At 43.3% G+C, this 15,356-nt stretch overlaps 1 protein-coding gene across 1 annotated transcript; it reads left to right on the forward strand.

Moving 5' to 3' along the window:
* Positions 1-12,379: 12,379 nt before the first annotated feature.
* LOC307111630 (uncharacterized protein C2orf74) lies at positions 12,380-14,004 on the forward strand (the record flags this gene model as incomplete). The annotated part of the gene is made up of 4 exons (XM_079791625.1): positions 12,380-12,474; positions 12,707-12,802; positions 12,919-13,039; positions 13,831-14,004. 4 exons carry the CDS (start codon positions 12,380-12,382, stop codon positions 14,002-14,004), a joined length of 486 nt encoding a protein of 161 aa, XP_079647751.1.
* Positions 14,005-15,356: the final 1,352 nt, after the last annotated feature.

The following is a 15,356-nucleotide window of genomic DNA, read 5'->3' on the forward strand; positions in this document are numbered from 1 at the left end:
GAACCATGCTGCTATGTGACATGATGTTGTTAAATCACTAACACAGCAAGCCTCAGCAGGAAATGTTCAGGAGCATTAAAAAAATATATTTTTCAGGAAAGCATAGATTCTGATGCCAGAATACTGCCACAAGGTGGCACTAAAGTGTAAGGAAACCATTGCTTAAAAATCACATAATTTGCTTTATTTATATTTAGTCTTCCTTAGCAAGTGTACATATGTGGATTATTTGTAGAAGAAAACAGAATATTGGAAAAAGAGATGGCAAGGTAAAGTATGGCTAAAATACATAAAGGATCCTAGAAGGCAAGTGAGGAAAAAGGAAGAAAATCAGAAAAAGAACAGGGAACACCACTTGTATAGTGAAGTTCCAATGTGATGCCCTTGCTCAGGGCCAGAATTGCCTATTCTCAAGCTGTTGTGTATTTATTCTGTATGCATTACAAGCATTTAGAAAGCTCTAATTCTGAAAAATCGAGAGGGGAAAATGTTTAAATAGTGTGACTAAAGTAAGTGATGGGAAGTGAACTAATGTAGATCCTTAAATATTAAATAATGAAATGATTCTCCTTCTTGTAAATGCTTTACTTAGCAAACGTACATCCTCTGTACCAGCAAATTATCACTGAGATTCAGCAGATTACCCAGCCTGCTCAGCGCTGTGCCCTGTCCTCGCTGCACTTATCCGAAGACCTGATGCCTGCTCCTCCCTGTACAGGCACGAGAGACACAAAGACACAGGAGAGCGTTGGGCAGATTTATACCAATATGGTAACAGGTTATTCCACGGATGGGGTGGGGGAGGTAGAGTTATGGGTGCCCTTTTCCTTTTTGCTTGCCTGTATTTTCTTTTTAATTATTATTGAATATTTAAAGTCAACAGAAAAGTACAGATAATACAACAAACATCCAGGTACTCAATCCTCAGTATTTTTACATAATAACATGATGTACATTTTTTATAAGAAATGAAACATTCCAATATCTTCACCCTATTATAGATGATTCTGCTTCCAACTTCCTTTCCCAGAAGTAAGCACTTCTCTGAAGCTAATGTGGCTTTTTGTTGTTGTATGTTTTTAAATGTTTTATTGATTTGAGAGAGAAAGGGGAAGGGAGAGAAACATCAGTCAACTACCTCTTGCATGCCCCCTACTGGGGATCAAGCCCAAAACCTGGGCATGTGCCCTGACAAGATTTGAACCAGCAACCTCATGTTGCACAGGACACACTGAGCCACACCAGCCATGCCTGTCCATTATACTTTTTATGTCCATGCCTGTCATTATACTTTTACTACATATATTATGTATCTACTACAGAATATACTATTTAAACTTTAATAAACTCATACTGTACATCTCCTTCTATGATTTTTTAGACTCTAAATTTTGTTTTTGAGATTTAAATATTTTAAGACAGATAGCTTAGATTTATTTATTTTGGTTCCTCTATTATCCTTTATCATAAAACCCTAATATGCAAATTGACCAAACAGCAGAACTACCAGTTGCTATGATGCATACTGACCACCAGGGGTCAGACACTCAATGCGGGAGCTGCCCCCTGGTGGTCAGTGTACTCCCACAGGGGGACCGCCGCTCAGCCAGAAGCCAGGCCCACGGCTGGCAAGCGCAGTGGCAATGTCAGGAGCCTCTCCTGCCTCCGCTGCAGGCGGGTGGTAAGGAGCGAGGGGTCCCGGACTGTGATAGCCCCAGACTGCACAAGGGATGTCTGACTGCCAGCTTAGGCCCAATCCCCCTAGGGGCGGCAGGTGGACATCCCCTGAGGGGTCCCGGACTGCAAGAGGGCGCAGACCGAGCTGAGGGGACCTCCCCCCAGAGTGCACAAATTTCATGCACCGGGTCTCTCGTAATCTATATGAATCTACCAAAATGTATTTATCCATATCCTATTGATGGACATTGAGGTTATTTTCAATATTTTTCTTAAAATAAAACTGCAGTGAAAATTTTGGATCATTATCCTGTGCATACATGGATTGAAGGGTATGCACATCATCAAGCTGACTAACCGTTTCCAAACTTTTCTCCAGGGACACACCAGCTTAGACTCCTGTCAGCAGTATGTGAGCTTCCCTGCTGTTCCACTTCTTCACCAACAAGTAAGGTTATATCAGTCAGGATAACTAAATTTTGCCACAATAACCAACAACCACAAAAATCTCAGTGGCTTGATTCAAAGGTTTATTTCTCATTCATGCTGCAAGTGCAGTGCTTGCCAGCAGTGAAGTTCAGCATAGTCACTCAGGGCCTGGGCTGCGGAGACCCCATCCTGACGTGCTGCTGTGAGGCAGGGAAAAGAGCGACCAGCTCACGTTTCTGCACAGAAGTGACACATCCCTTCTGTTCACATTTATTTGGCCAAAGCAAGTCATGTGACCACATCTAACTTCAAAGAACTCCCATTGCTAACTTTAGGGTCTGAATGTCAATGGTTACCATGGCACTGATAGACTTTAATTTTTACTTCTCCAGTGTGTATGAGATGGTGTCTTATTTTAATTTATATGCCCCTGATTGCTATGGAGGTTGAGCATATATTCACACGTTTATTGGCCATTTATGTATCCTTTTTTGGAAATAGCCTGTTTTTCTGTGCCCATTTTTCTGTTGATTTTTAAAAATATATATTTTATTGATTTTTTACAGAGAGGAAGGGAGAGAGATAGATAGCTAGAAAAATCGATGAGAGGGAAACATCAATCAGCTGCCTCCTGCACACCCCCTACTGGGGATGTGCCCGCAACCAAGGCACATGCCCTTGACCGGAATCGAACCTGGGACCCTTCAGTCCGCAGGCCGATGCTCTATCCACTGAGCCAAACCGGTTTCGGCTCTGTTGAACTTTTTAAAATTTATTTTGTAGCATTTCTTTACATTCTGAATACTAATCCTTGGTTTTATATATATTATAAACACCTTCTTTCATACTGTGGCACTTCTTTTCACTTTGTTTAAGGTATCTTTGTTCATGTAAGTTAATTTGAATGTAGTCATATTTTCTAACTTTTTCCTTTATGGTTAGTCCTTTCCTATCCTGGTACCTAAACCAATACTTATTTTCAGAAGTTTCAAAGTTTGCTTTTTCACATTGAGATCTTTATTCCACCTGGTATTGACTTTTGTATAGTATAAAGTGGAAATCTGATTCTTATTTTTTTCCATTTAAATGTGCCCCAGCTTCATTCATACTTTCTCCACTGGTTTATAATGCTGCCTGTCCTGTACTATGTCTCTATGAATGTATAAGTGTTTCTGCGATGCATATTTTGTTCCATTGGTCGTTGTCCAATGAAATGTAAATATGGACTTTTCCTCTTTCAACACAAAAGCTAACAAATATACACTGTGCATTTTAGCATAAGTTCCTTGGATGAATTTGTGTAAAAGTTAATTTTCTTAACAATTGCATAACATCCATTGAGGATGTACCATAAATTATTTAACCAGTCCCCCACTGATGTATGTTTGGGTGTTTTCCAACCTCATGTTGCAAATAATGTACAGTGAATATATAATAAACCAGTTTGTTCTTATACAAGTACATCTGCAGGATAAATTCCTCAAAGTGGGATTTCTGGCTCAAATATTTGTCACTTTGATGTTGCCAAATCACCTTTCATACGCACAGCTAACAATTCCACCGGTAATGATCGCAGGGCTTGTTTCCAGGCAGCCTCAGAAACACGGAGTATTACCAAATTTTTGGATTTTGGACTATCTAATGGGTAAAAAAAAAAAAAAACAGTGTCAGCATAATTTTGATTTGCACTTCTTTTCTATGAATTGAGCATCTTTCATACATTGAAGAGACTTTTCTTTTCAATCACTATCCATTTTTATATTGGATTGTTAGTGTTTTCTCATCACTTTCTGAGTTCTTTATATAGCAAAGAGTCTAGCTTTTTGTCTGGTTGTGAATATGAATAGCAAATGATTTTCCTGTTTGTCATTTATATTTTACTTGGTGAATGGTGTCTTTTGGCCATCCAGAGAGTTTTTATGTTTAGCTACTGAGATGTACCAGTCTAATCTTTTATGACTTTAGAGTTCGAGTCAAAGGCCTTTCACATACCAGCTAGCCCTAGCCGGTTTTGCTCAGCGGATAGAGTGTCAGCCTGCGGCCTCTATCCCCAGTAGGGGGCGCGCAGGAGGCAGCCAATCAATGATTCTCTCTCATCATTGATGTTTCTATCTCTCTCTTCCCCTCCCTTCCTCTCTTAAATCAATACCAGCTATGAAGAAATTCTCATGTTTTCTTCTGGAACTTGCATGATTTCATTTTTCCCACTTAAGTATTTGATTCATTTGGAAGTTTTCATAATTTTGAAGTATGGACTGAACTTTATTTTCCTTTCAGATGGCTAACCAGTTATCCATGGTGTCAATAAACACATGTATTAAATAGAATTCTTTCCTCCACTAGCTTGTGATGCTAAATTTATTACATACTAAATTCTGTTTTAAGGTAATGCTAACTGCAAACCCAAAAATGACTCAAACACAAGAGAATTTAGGGGTTTTTCCCCTTGATTTTTAAATACATCAATTTGGCTCCTTGAACGCCTGACTATTTTTTATTTTGAAAAGTGGTCATTGTATAAGAAAAATTATAGCGATAATTTGAAGCCTAAAATAATGTCATTTTCCTCCCGAGAGAATACATGTTTGCTTCTGAGAGATGGCTAGGAGCACTGTCAGTCTTGACTTAATCCACTCAGAAACTGAGATGATTCAGAACTGAACTGTAGACTAGCTTCCAGCTCTGAACCCTTCAAGCCTGTTTCTCATGTCCAGCACCAGGTGCTGTAGGACACTTCCATGTTGTTATTCGCCTCTGGCCCTGCACCTCTGTTTCATGATGCTGGGCATCAGGGGAGAGGTGGGGGGCGGGGGCATTCCTGGAAGCCATTCCTATACCAGGACAGCCAGCAGTGACTTCACTGTACATGGAGGTCTCTGGAAATCGTAGAAATGTATCCCGTCGCACTCAAACAGAATATATCCCCAAGTCTACTTCCTCAGCTTTTAAAATTGCTGAATCCTTTCTAATGGCATGCAGCATGAAGTGTGGCGTGGGAGAGGACGGTCTGGAGTGGAAAGAGATAGCAATGACCACCGTCAGGCTTTGTCAGAGCCAGGCTGGAGAAGGGAAGAAGTTCTAAACTAAAAGGAGTTTGGAGATCTGCTTTCTATTTGCATCTGTAGAGTCCAGCTCATTCCACAGAATAGACCTCTCGTGTCTTTTAGAAGTAGACTGTCTGTGCCATGAAATGCAGGTGCCTGCTGCCTTGCTCAGCACCACATCCCCAGCCCGTGACACGGTACCCACACAGGAGGCTCTCAATAAGTATTTTTCAAATGGATGCCAAACTCAGAGTATACAACAACAGGTAAGCCTCAGCCCCTGTCCTCAAGGAACTCCATCGGGCGTACTGCAGACAGGAGAAGAAATTATTTCAGTAGAACTCAGGAAGCCCTGCAGAGCGCTGAAGGGTGGGTGGGGAGCAGAAAAGGCTTCTAGGTGAACCATGAGGGATGATTAGGGGTCAGGCCGGGCTGACAAGAGTCAAGAGGTGCAGGGCGCAGACAGGGCCAAGGACAGTGGAGAATTCTAAGCAGCATGATGGAAACTGAGGCCAAAGAAAGGAGGCGGGACTAGATTCAGACAGTTTATTTGGTAGGTGATGGGGAGCTGATGAAGAGGTTAGGCCACGAATAGCATCACTAGAATTGTATTTGACCAAGAACACTTTGATGGGTCGGTAAGTGGTGAATTGAAGAGGAACAAATTCAGAGGTAAGAAGACCAGTTAGGCAGCTCTTGTAATAGTCCAGGTAGTTAATGACATCCTGACTGACCTTGGGTCACAGGAGGTAGAGATGAAAAGGAGGAGTGGTTTGGAGAAAGATTAGGATGTCAGTCAGCTGGATGTGGTCATTGATTAGATGGAGGGAGCGAGAGGAGAAGGCTTGTGCTGACTTCCATGTTTCTGGCTCATGGTACTGAGTGGATGGTGAAGCTCTGAGCTCCGGGGCAGGACATACTTAGGTAACCTCCGTGTGTCCTTCACAAACCTGAAGGGTGGAGTGGGACCGTTGGAATGGTGGCTCGGGCAGTGGTGGCAGAATCCCCAACGCTGTATTCCTCCTTCCTCCTGAGGTCTGCAGTAGAGCATGAGACAGGGGGACTTTAAAATGTTCCCTGGAATGGGTGAGCGCTTGCGTGTTGTGTCTATTGTGGTCGAAGTCAGGGATGTACTAACTCAATTACGGGTGGTTATCATGTCATATTGCCAGTGCCCTGCTTCTAACACTTTCTCTCTCAGAGACGTTTTGATTCCAGGTGAATAGATATTAGCTGTAACGTCTTGCCACATCTTTTGCAGTGAATTGGCAGGCTCTTCTGCTGAACTGTGGCATTTGGGGATTGGTGTAGGGTGAGCAGACTGGATCTCCCAGGTGGAACTGTGGAACAGACAGTGCATGATTTCATCACCAACTTCTATTGGCCTAACACAATAAAGCCCATATCTGATTTGCTGTCCATTAATGTAGGGGGAAAAAAACCCCTATTTCAATACAAGTGTCCTGTTAAATACCATACCTTGATGTTGAGGAGTTTCAGTAACTTCCATTTAGCCTTCTAAGATCTAAAAGAAGACCTCCACACAGCCCACTGGCTGTGGTAGGGAAAAGACTGAGTGATTTGATAAAAGAGAAAAGGAACTCGTTTCATTTCCCTTGTCACTGAGGCTGGGGTGAATCTATGTAATGTCCAACAAGGTAGTGAACGGGCTCAATGGCTCTCATGTGAGGAATGCAGGAATCTCAAGTTGGGAATCAAGGGCTCAGAAAGGGAGGCAGTATGGTGTTGATTATAACGTGTTGATCAGGAATCTTAGATCGCAAGAGACATAAACCTCACTCAGACCAGCAAGGCCAAAAGGAGAGGCACTGGCTCATACATCTGAATGTTCAGCTTCCGGTTTTCACTTCTGTGCTGGTAGTTTCTGCAAATGTCCTGACACTGAGACTAACTGAGATGACTCAGAGCACATGTTGACCCCTGAACTGTGACTGATCAACCAGGACTGGGTCCTGTGCTCACCCTGGTTTTCAATTCGAGGCAGCTGTGACTTGTGAGTCCTCTGAATGTCCTCATCTTGATCCTGTAATTCAAGCATCATGCTTTCGTCAAAGGATCTCACCAGCTCATATGGATCAAGGCCCAGCTGGAGCACAAGATGCTGTAGAACCTGTCGCCAGGAGTGCACATCCTCTGGCCACTACCCCAAAGGGGCCTCGAGGCAGGAGGGGGAGGCAGAGCAGGCTGCTCAGCCTGGGAGGAACCCATGTCTGACCGCAATGTGACAGATGCCATGGCCACCAGAAAAGTCCTCCTGGCTCCAAAGAGAACTCCCTATCTGCTGACTGATGCCTGAAATTCTGCCCTGTTTTGCTTTTGCTTTAAGCCCTTGTCCTATCTAATAAAAGAATAATATACAAATTGACCATCACTCCAAGACACAAGATGGCCACCCCCATGTGGTCAAAGACGGTTGCCCCCATGTGGACACAAGATGGCCGCCACAAGATGGCCTGCAGGGGAGGGCAGTTGTGGGCAGTTGCGGGGGAACAGGCCTGCAGGGGAGGGCAGTTAGGGGTGACTGGGCCAGCAGAGGAGGACAGTTGGGGGAGGGGACCAGGCCTGCAGGGGAGGGCAGTTAGGGGCAATCAGACCAGCCAGGGAGCAGATAGGTGTTGATCAGGCTGGCAGGGGAGTGGTTAGGGGGTGATCAGGCTGGCAGGCAGAAGTGGTTAGGGGCATTCAGGCAGAGGCAGGCGAGCAGTTGGGAGCCAGCAGTCCTGGATTGTGAGAGGGATGTCCAACTGCCCAGTGGAATCGGGCCTAAACAGGTGGTCAGACATCCCTCAAGGGGTCTCAGATTGGAGAGGGTACAGGCTGGGCTGAGGGACACCCCCCCCCATGCATGAATTTTGTGCACCGGGCCTCTAGTTAAAATATAAAGATCCTTGAGAGTGGGAACACTTTACATTTCTATCAGGAATTCTTAGAGTGAAGGATTAGAAAGCAGGCTTTGATAACAGGAGGGAATGAAATTTGCAGGGTTCTGAGAGCCTGAGGCCAAGGGGTAAGTGAGGTGGGAGGAGAGAAATGACAAAGAATGGGAAAGATGCTGCCACTTCCCGGGGTGCCTGCAGCTGGAGCTGGGCAGGGCAAGGGTTTGAATGCAGGTAGGTGATGTAGTGTGTCACTGAGCTGCAGTGACAGCTGAGAGGAAGCAAGGAAGCCCAGCAGATGACGATGGCATCATGGAGGAGCAATCCAAGACCTGGACCTGGAGGACTTAGAGGTGGGGACAGGTAAAGGTCTGAGGGAGGGGCAAGGACATTCATAGTGGGCAACAAATGAGCAAATGGATGGAGATTGAAACAAGGTCGCTCTGTGCTAGTTTTTTTTCCCCCAGGGCCTGCCACATACCAAGCTACTTCCCTTTGTTCCACAAATATGTTTTTAATTGTGATAAAACACATACAACACAAAACGGGCCATTTTAACCATTTCTAAGTGCACACTTTAGTGTCATTCAGTATATTCACAATGTTATGCAGCTATCACCTCTATCCATCTCCAGAACGTTTTAACTTTCCTAAACAGAAACTCTGTACCCATTAAATAATAACTCACCATCTCCCCCTCATCTCTGCACCTGGTAACCTCTATTCTACTTTCTGTGTCGATGAACTTGACTGTTCCAGGTATCTGATACATAGGTGAAATCAGGCCTTTTATGGCTGCCTTACTTCACCTGGCATAATGCCTTCAAGGTTCATCTATGTGCAACATGTGCCAGAATTTTGTTCTTTTTAACGGCTGAGTAGCATTCCTTTGTATGTATATACCACATTTTGTTTATCCATTCACCTATTAATGGGCGCTTGGATTGTTTCCACCTTTTGGCTATTGTGAATAAAGTTGCTATGAATATGGGTGTACAAATATCTGCTCAGGTCCATGGTTTCATGTCTTTTGAGTATATGCCCAGAAGTGGAATTGCTGGATGATATGTAGTTCTGTGTTTAATTTTCTGTGGAACTGCCATACTATTTCCTACAGTGATTGCACATTTTACATTCTCAACAGCAATGCACAAGGGTCCCAATTTCTCCACATTCTTACCAAACACTTGTCATTTTCTATTTTCTTTTTTAATTTTCTTTTTAATGCTAGCCTTCTTAATGGGTGTAAAGTGGTATCTTACTGTGGTTTTGATTTGCTCCCTAGTTATTAGTGATGTTGAGCATCTTTTTATATGGTTTTTGGCCATTTGTATATCTTCTTTGTAGAAATGTCTATTCAAGTCCTTTGCCCGTTTTTTAATTGGGTTGGTTGTTTTTGTTGTTGTTGAGTTCTTTATATATTTATAAAACACGTAAACACAAACTTATAGGGGCCCTTTATATATTCTGGATATTAATCTGTGACCATATATGTGATTTGCAAATATTTTCTCAACATTATGATGTTAGCTGTGAGGTTTCTATATGTAGCCTTTATTATGTTGGGGTAGTTTCCTTCTATTCCTAGTTTGTTGATTTTTTTTTTTATCATGAAGAAATGTTAAATTTTGTCAAATACCTTTTCTGAATCAATTGACATGATAATTTATTTTTCCCCCTTATTCTGTTAATGTGGTGTATTGCATGTTGAACCATCCTTGCATTCCAGGAATAAATCCTACTTGGTTATGGTCATATAATCCTTTTAATATGCTGCTAAGTTCAGTTTGCTAGTACTTTGTTGAGGACTTTTGCCTCAGTATTCATAAGGAATATTGGGCTTTAGTTTTCTTTTCTTGTATTGTCCTTGGCTTTGTTGTTGGGGTAATATTGGCCTTATAGAATAAGTTAGAAAATGTTCCATTTTCTACAATTTTTGGAAGTCTTTGAGAAAGATTGGTGTTCCTTTTTTAAATGTCGGATAGAATTCCCCAGTGAGACCATCTGGTCCAGGACTTTTCTTTGTTGGGACTTTTTGACTATTGATTAAGTCTCCTTATTACAGTTCTCACTCAGATTTTCTATTTCTTCATTATTCAGTCTTCATTGGTTTTGTGTTTCTAGGAACATTTTCATTCAGCTAGGTTAACCAATTTGTTAGCATACGATTGTTCATGGTACTGTCAGAATATTTTTTATTTCTTTAATATTGGTAGTAATGTCCCATCACAAATAATTTTTTAGTATAAACCTTCTGTGTGAGAGGCACATAGTGTTAGGCCCTGGAGACCCATCTACGAGTAAAACCCCATGGCATCACAGAGTTGCAGTCTAGGGCATTTAAAATGTGATTTAGAGACCAAAGTCAAGTAACTCTCCATGTATTATAGTATATTAACTATACATATAAATTTAAGGTATGATTCCCAAGCCACATTCAGTGAAAGAAAGCCCTTAGATAAAGGGCTTATCCAGCCCTTACTTGTTGCTACTGCTGTGTCCTTGCTAAAGGTCTCTGGTCTTAGAGTATGTGTGGTGAACAATCTTGGAGACAGACCAACCAGCAGCAGTGCCCTCTAGTTAGTCCAGCACTACTCTGTACCACACACACTCAAATTTAAGTATGGGATGGGCCCCTTTTTTATTTCTTATTTAAGTACTAGAGGCCCGGTGCACGAAATTCGTACACTCAGGGGGGGGGGTTTCCCTCAGCCTGGCCTGCACCCTCTTGCAGTCTGGGACCCCTCGCTCCTTACTGCCCACCTGCTCGCTGCTCCTTACTGCTGCCAGAGGCGGGAGAGGCTCCCGCCACCACTGCTGTGCTCGCCAGCTGTGAGCCTGGCTTCTGGTTGAGCAGTGCTCCCCTGGTGGAGTGCACTGACCACCAGGGGGCAGCTCCTGCGTTGAGCGTCTGCCCCCTGGTGGTCAGTGTGTATCATAGCGACTGGTCGTTCCATCGTTCGGTTGATTTGCCATATTAGCCTTTTATTATATAGGATAATATCCACACAGTAGAGGGCATGAAGAGTACTAATCTTAAGTACACAAATTTAATGGGTTTTTACATGTGTCTAACTCAGTGTAACCACCAGTAACTAGATATAAAATACCCCCATCTCCCCAAAAAATCTGTGTGTCCATGAGACATGAGAAGATTTGGACTCTTAAAATCTCAGTCTGACAGCAGTGTATCTGAGTCTTCCTCTGGGAGCCCTGGCTGGAGAAAACGCCATCCAGGAATCTGCTGACGGCCGAGTGGCTCAGAGGTGCACATATTCTGCAAAATCAGCCTTGGCATGAGCCCTTCAGTAAACTCGCCTTGTGCTCAGACACACACACACTTATTAAATATTTGTGGGATTTCCAGGTCCTGACTTGGTAGAGTATACAAAGGTAAAGAAGCCATAGTCCTTGCCTTTCTGAAAGGTAGTCAGTGTCGCTGCAGCCCAAAGACCCCTCAGCTCACCTTTCGACTTCCACAGATGTGATTGGCAGCCGCAACCATACTCCTTTGTGCCTTCCTTTTCTCAGGAAATCCCAGCTCTGCCCTCCCTTGTCATGGGCACCACTCACTCACCTGCAGTTAGGGTGGGTCAGGGGTCATCTTGGCTCTGGTCATCTCGGCCACGGCCTCTAGAGCTGCCAGTGCTCTGTGTCCAGCAAGTAGGTCCGTTGATGTGGGATGAGAGGGATGTGGGCTGTTAGGTCTGGAGGGAACGCTACTAGGAGGTGAGTTGATTACCGGCCTCAGGGCTACAAAGCGGGAATTGATAAGGAGGAAGTGGACTGATTGTTTATGGTCTGAAAAAAGCAGTAAGTTTAGCAGGCTCCGGTTAAGGTAAGGAAGGATGGCGTTCTGAGAGCAGGAAGAAAATCCTTGTCCAAAGAGCGGCCAAGATGGTGTCAGGTGACCTCCACCCCACCGTCTCAGAGGAGAGGACAGACGGACAGCAGCCCAGAGGAGAGCTCTGTGGTTTTCGTGATTCCAGGTGATGGGTGGGGTTGGGCTGGGCTCCAGCCTGTCTAACTCCATGGTTCCATGAGTCTGTGATGTCACTGAAGAGAGGAGAAAGGGTGGCGGGGCTCAGCTCCAGATGCTCCAGTGCCTCTCTCCTTGGATTCGGATAGTTTTGGGGATGAGGGGCGGTGAGCTGAGCGGTCACACAGCGGAGCATCTTTTACGAAGCTGGTCAAAAGAACAATGAAAACAGCCTTTTATTCTTCTGTTTCTAGAAAACTTCAAGAACACGAGACCTACTTTCAAACTGAGCGGAAAAAGAATATTTGGACAAACCGTGATTGCAAGAGTGGATAAGTCTTCTAGCTGAGCCTATGAGCTCTGACACCACAGCAATCATCATCTTCATCCTCCTCCTAATTTGCTTTACTTCCATCCTCTTTTTATTGATGCTGTTTTTATATAAATGGTATAAATCCATGCTGATAAATTGGGATCAGATTTCAAGTCACACTAGCAAATGTATCTTGAAATAAGATCAAATAATTTAAAATAGATCAAATAATAATGCTGTAGCGATCTACTTTTTCCTTTCAGGGTTTGAGAAATGCTAATTGCCTCTTTAAACATGAAGTTCCATGCCAGTCTTAAAATCAAGATGATTTTTCCTTTTTCTGAATTGTTTGCTTGTTCACTTTCAGTTTCCAAAGCAAGAAAATTGAAGAGACAGGAAACGGTCCTTGTGAAGATTGTTTAACTGATAATGTGCAGACAAGCAATCCAGGAGACCAAGAAAAGTAAGTCTGCCATAGAATGTCGTAGAAAGCCATTTTTGCGTGTGATAACGGTTGCTAATATGCATGAATTTTAAAATCCCTGCTGATTATTTATTTGTTTATTTATTTATTGTTAGGACTCTAAGGCAAATCATGAAGCCTGGCATTCTTGTCCACAGACAGAGTAAAGAAATGGTGGCCACATACTTGAAAAACAAAGAGGACATGGAGGGCAAAATAAAAGAAAACGGTCCAAAGGTGATGGGCTTTTCACCTCGCAAGGGCAGTTTAGAATCTGTCTGATGGTAAAGGCGGTCACTTACGTGGCAAGGCATAATAAGGGATGCTGTTGCCTGTGATTTAGGTCTGTACCTGGAAGGAGTGTAATGTCCATGGTCATTTAAACCATTCTTCTTAGCTTTGTTGGTTCATGTTATTAACGATTTACATATACCAAGCCTAAGACATATACTCATTCTTCATTGCTACATTTGTGTTTTTCTGAACAATTCCCCCTCATTTTGCCGCTTTTCTCAGAATCCTCGAAGCTTAGAGCTGGAGGAGGCCTTGGAGATCATCTAGGGATCCAACAAATGAGAAAGTGACACAAATTGTTGAAGGTCATGCCTCCCCTGTGGCTTAGCTCAGGACCAGACCTGTGTCCCTTCTGAGTCCTAGGCTCCTGCGCCAGCACACAGACACTGCCAGGGCTTCTTAGCTCCATGTTTGGAGCTCCCTAAAAGGAACAACGCACACGCCCGCCCAACAGAAGACCCAGGCCCAGCTGGACGCAGAAAGATGATCCAGGCAGCTCCCGGGTTTGACGGCTGCACAGAGAGAACAACACACGTTACCAAATGCTGTTTGAGTATGTCAGTGCTGGCTTTTAAAACCCTACGAAAGTGATGGATTATCACAGCTTTCCTCTATCACGTAGTGGCGCTTCTCTGCTCCTTACTAACCATGTACCTATAACCTGTATCTTCAAAAGCAGGGCTTGTTGTGTTCATGAGACGGTCACTCACACAGTCTGTCCCACTCTCCTGCAGGACGCTGATTTGCGAGGAGCCCACATCCCTGTCAGCGGAGCCCCGTCAGCTACTGATAACACCAGAAGGCCTTTGAAAGGAGTGACGTTTTCTAGGGAGGTGATTGTTGTGGATCTCGGGGAGGCACACCCTGCACCGCAAAGCCATATTCAAGAACATAAAGAGAGAAAATGAAGGTCAGAAAAGGCTGAGAGTGAAAAGCAACATAACCTGGGACCAACAGTGCAATGACTGGGGGTACAAAATCATGTTGGCACGGCAAAATAATGGAGAATTAAGCAAATACAAATAACATTTTATCTTTGTGCAGAAAGAAGTGGGCTACATGCAAAATTCTGTAAGTAAAATACCGAGAGCTTGAATATAATGTGTTTTTAAACACAAATCCGAGTTCAAGAAATTGATTGTATTCAGTGTCCTTGCAACTCAGTCTCCGCAAACACTGCCTAACGTCTGAATAAGGTTATTTTGTTTGTGCAGTTATCTTAGGTAAATGGTATTCAAAGGAAGGTTGGAAATAGCACATGTCCTTGATGACCACAGACCTTCATGACCAAAACCATTCCTACCATCATCAAGGAAACCTCCAGTAACTAGGTCTAGAGTCCCCTACCACACAATCTCTACTGCACTCAATTCGGAAACCTTCCTTGTACTGACAACTGCTTTTTAATATCGATTTTTTTAAAAATTGCCATTACTAACAATATCCTGTTATGTTAGGGAAGTCCTGAGATTACACTATTCCTGATTTCAGTAGTTTAAAACTTGCTGTCCATATGAGGAAAGTGACAGTCCAGACCAGTGCAACATCACCCAAACCACTGCAGCAAACACCTGTGAAATGTGTCGGGGACTGTGGGAGAGATGATAAGCAGAAAACACAGCATTTGATTCAGGGGCCTAGCACATTGTCATGAATATGGCCTAAGGCTCAATAAATGTTTGTTGAGTGATTGAAAGAGTAAGTAATAACATAATTTAGAATGGGCAACTAATGCTAATTGGGGAGTATTGGCACTCACTGTGGCCTGGGACTATCTCGTTGTGAGGAGGAGAAGGGATTTAACCAAACGGAAGGATTGGATGATACAAGCAGAGGAAAGTGTGTATTTTAGACAGAGAAAGGCACAAGCCAAGGCAAAGAGGTGAGAATACGTGTTGAGTTTGGTGGACACCAGTTAGCTGGAGCTGCAGGTTGGTGTTGAGGAGAGCTGAGAGGTAACTGAGTCAGAGTAAGCTTACTCTTAGGATCCCAGGTTAGGAGCATAGGGTGGAGAACAGATGAAAGCAGTGTGGACTGCAGGTGTGTGGGTCTACACAATTCAGAGCCCATGAGTTCTCTACAAGCACTTAAAAATTTTGGTCTTCCACTTGATAATATTTTAAAAAGTTTAAATTGTGGTAAATATACGTAACATAAAATTTACCATATTAATTAACCATTTAAAAAATATATTGTTGAGCCCTAACCGGTTTGGCTCAGTGGATAGAGCATCTGCCTGCAGACTGCAGGGTCCCAGATT

This window comes from Cnephaeus nilssonii (genome assembly GCF_951640355.1).
Source record: "Cnephaeus nilssonii genome assembly, chromosome: 15".
NCBI lineage: Eukaryota > Metazoa > Chordata > Mammalia > Chiroptera > Vespertilionidae > Cnephaeus > Cnephaeus nilssonii.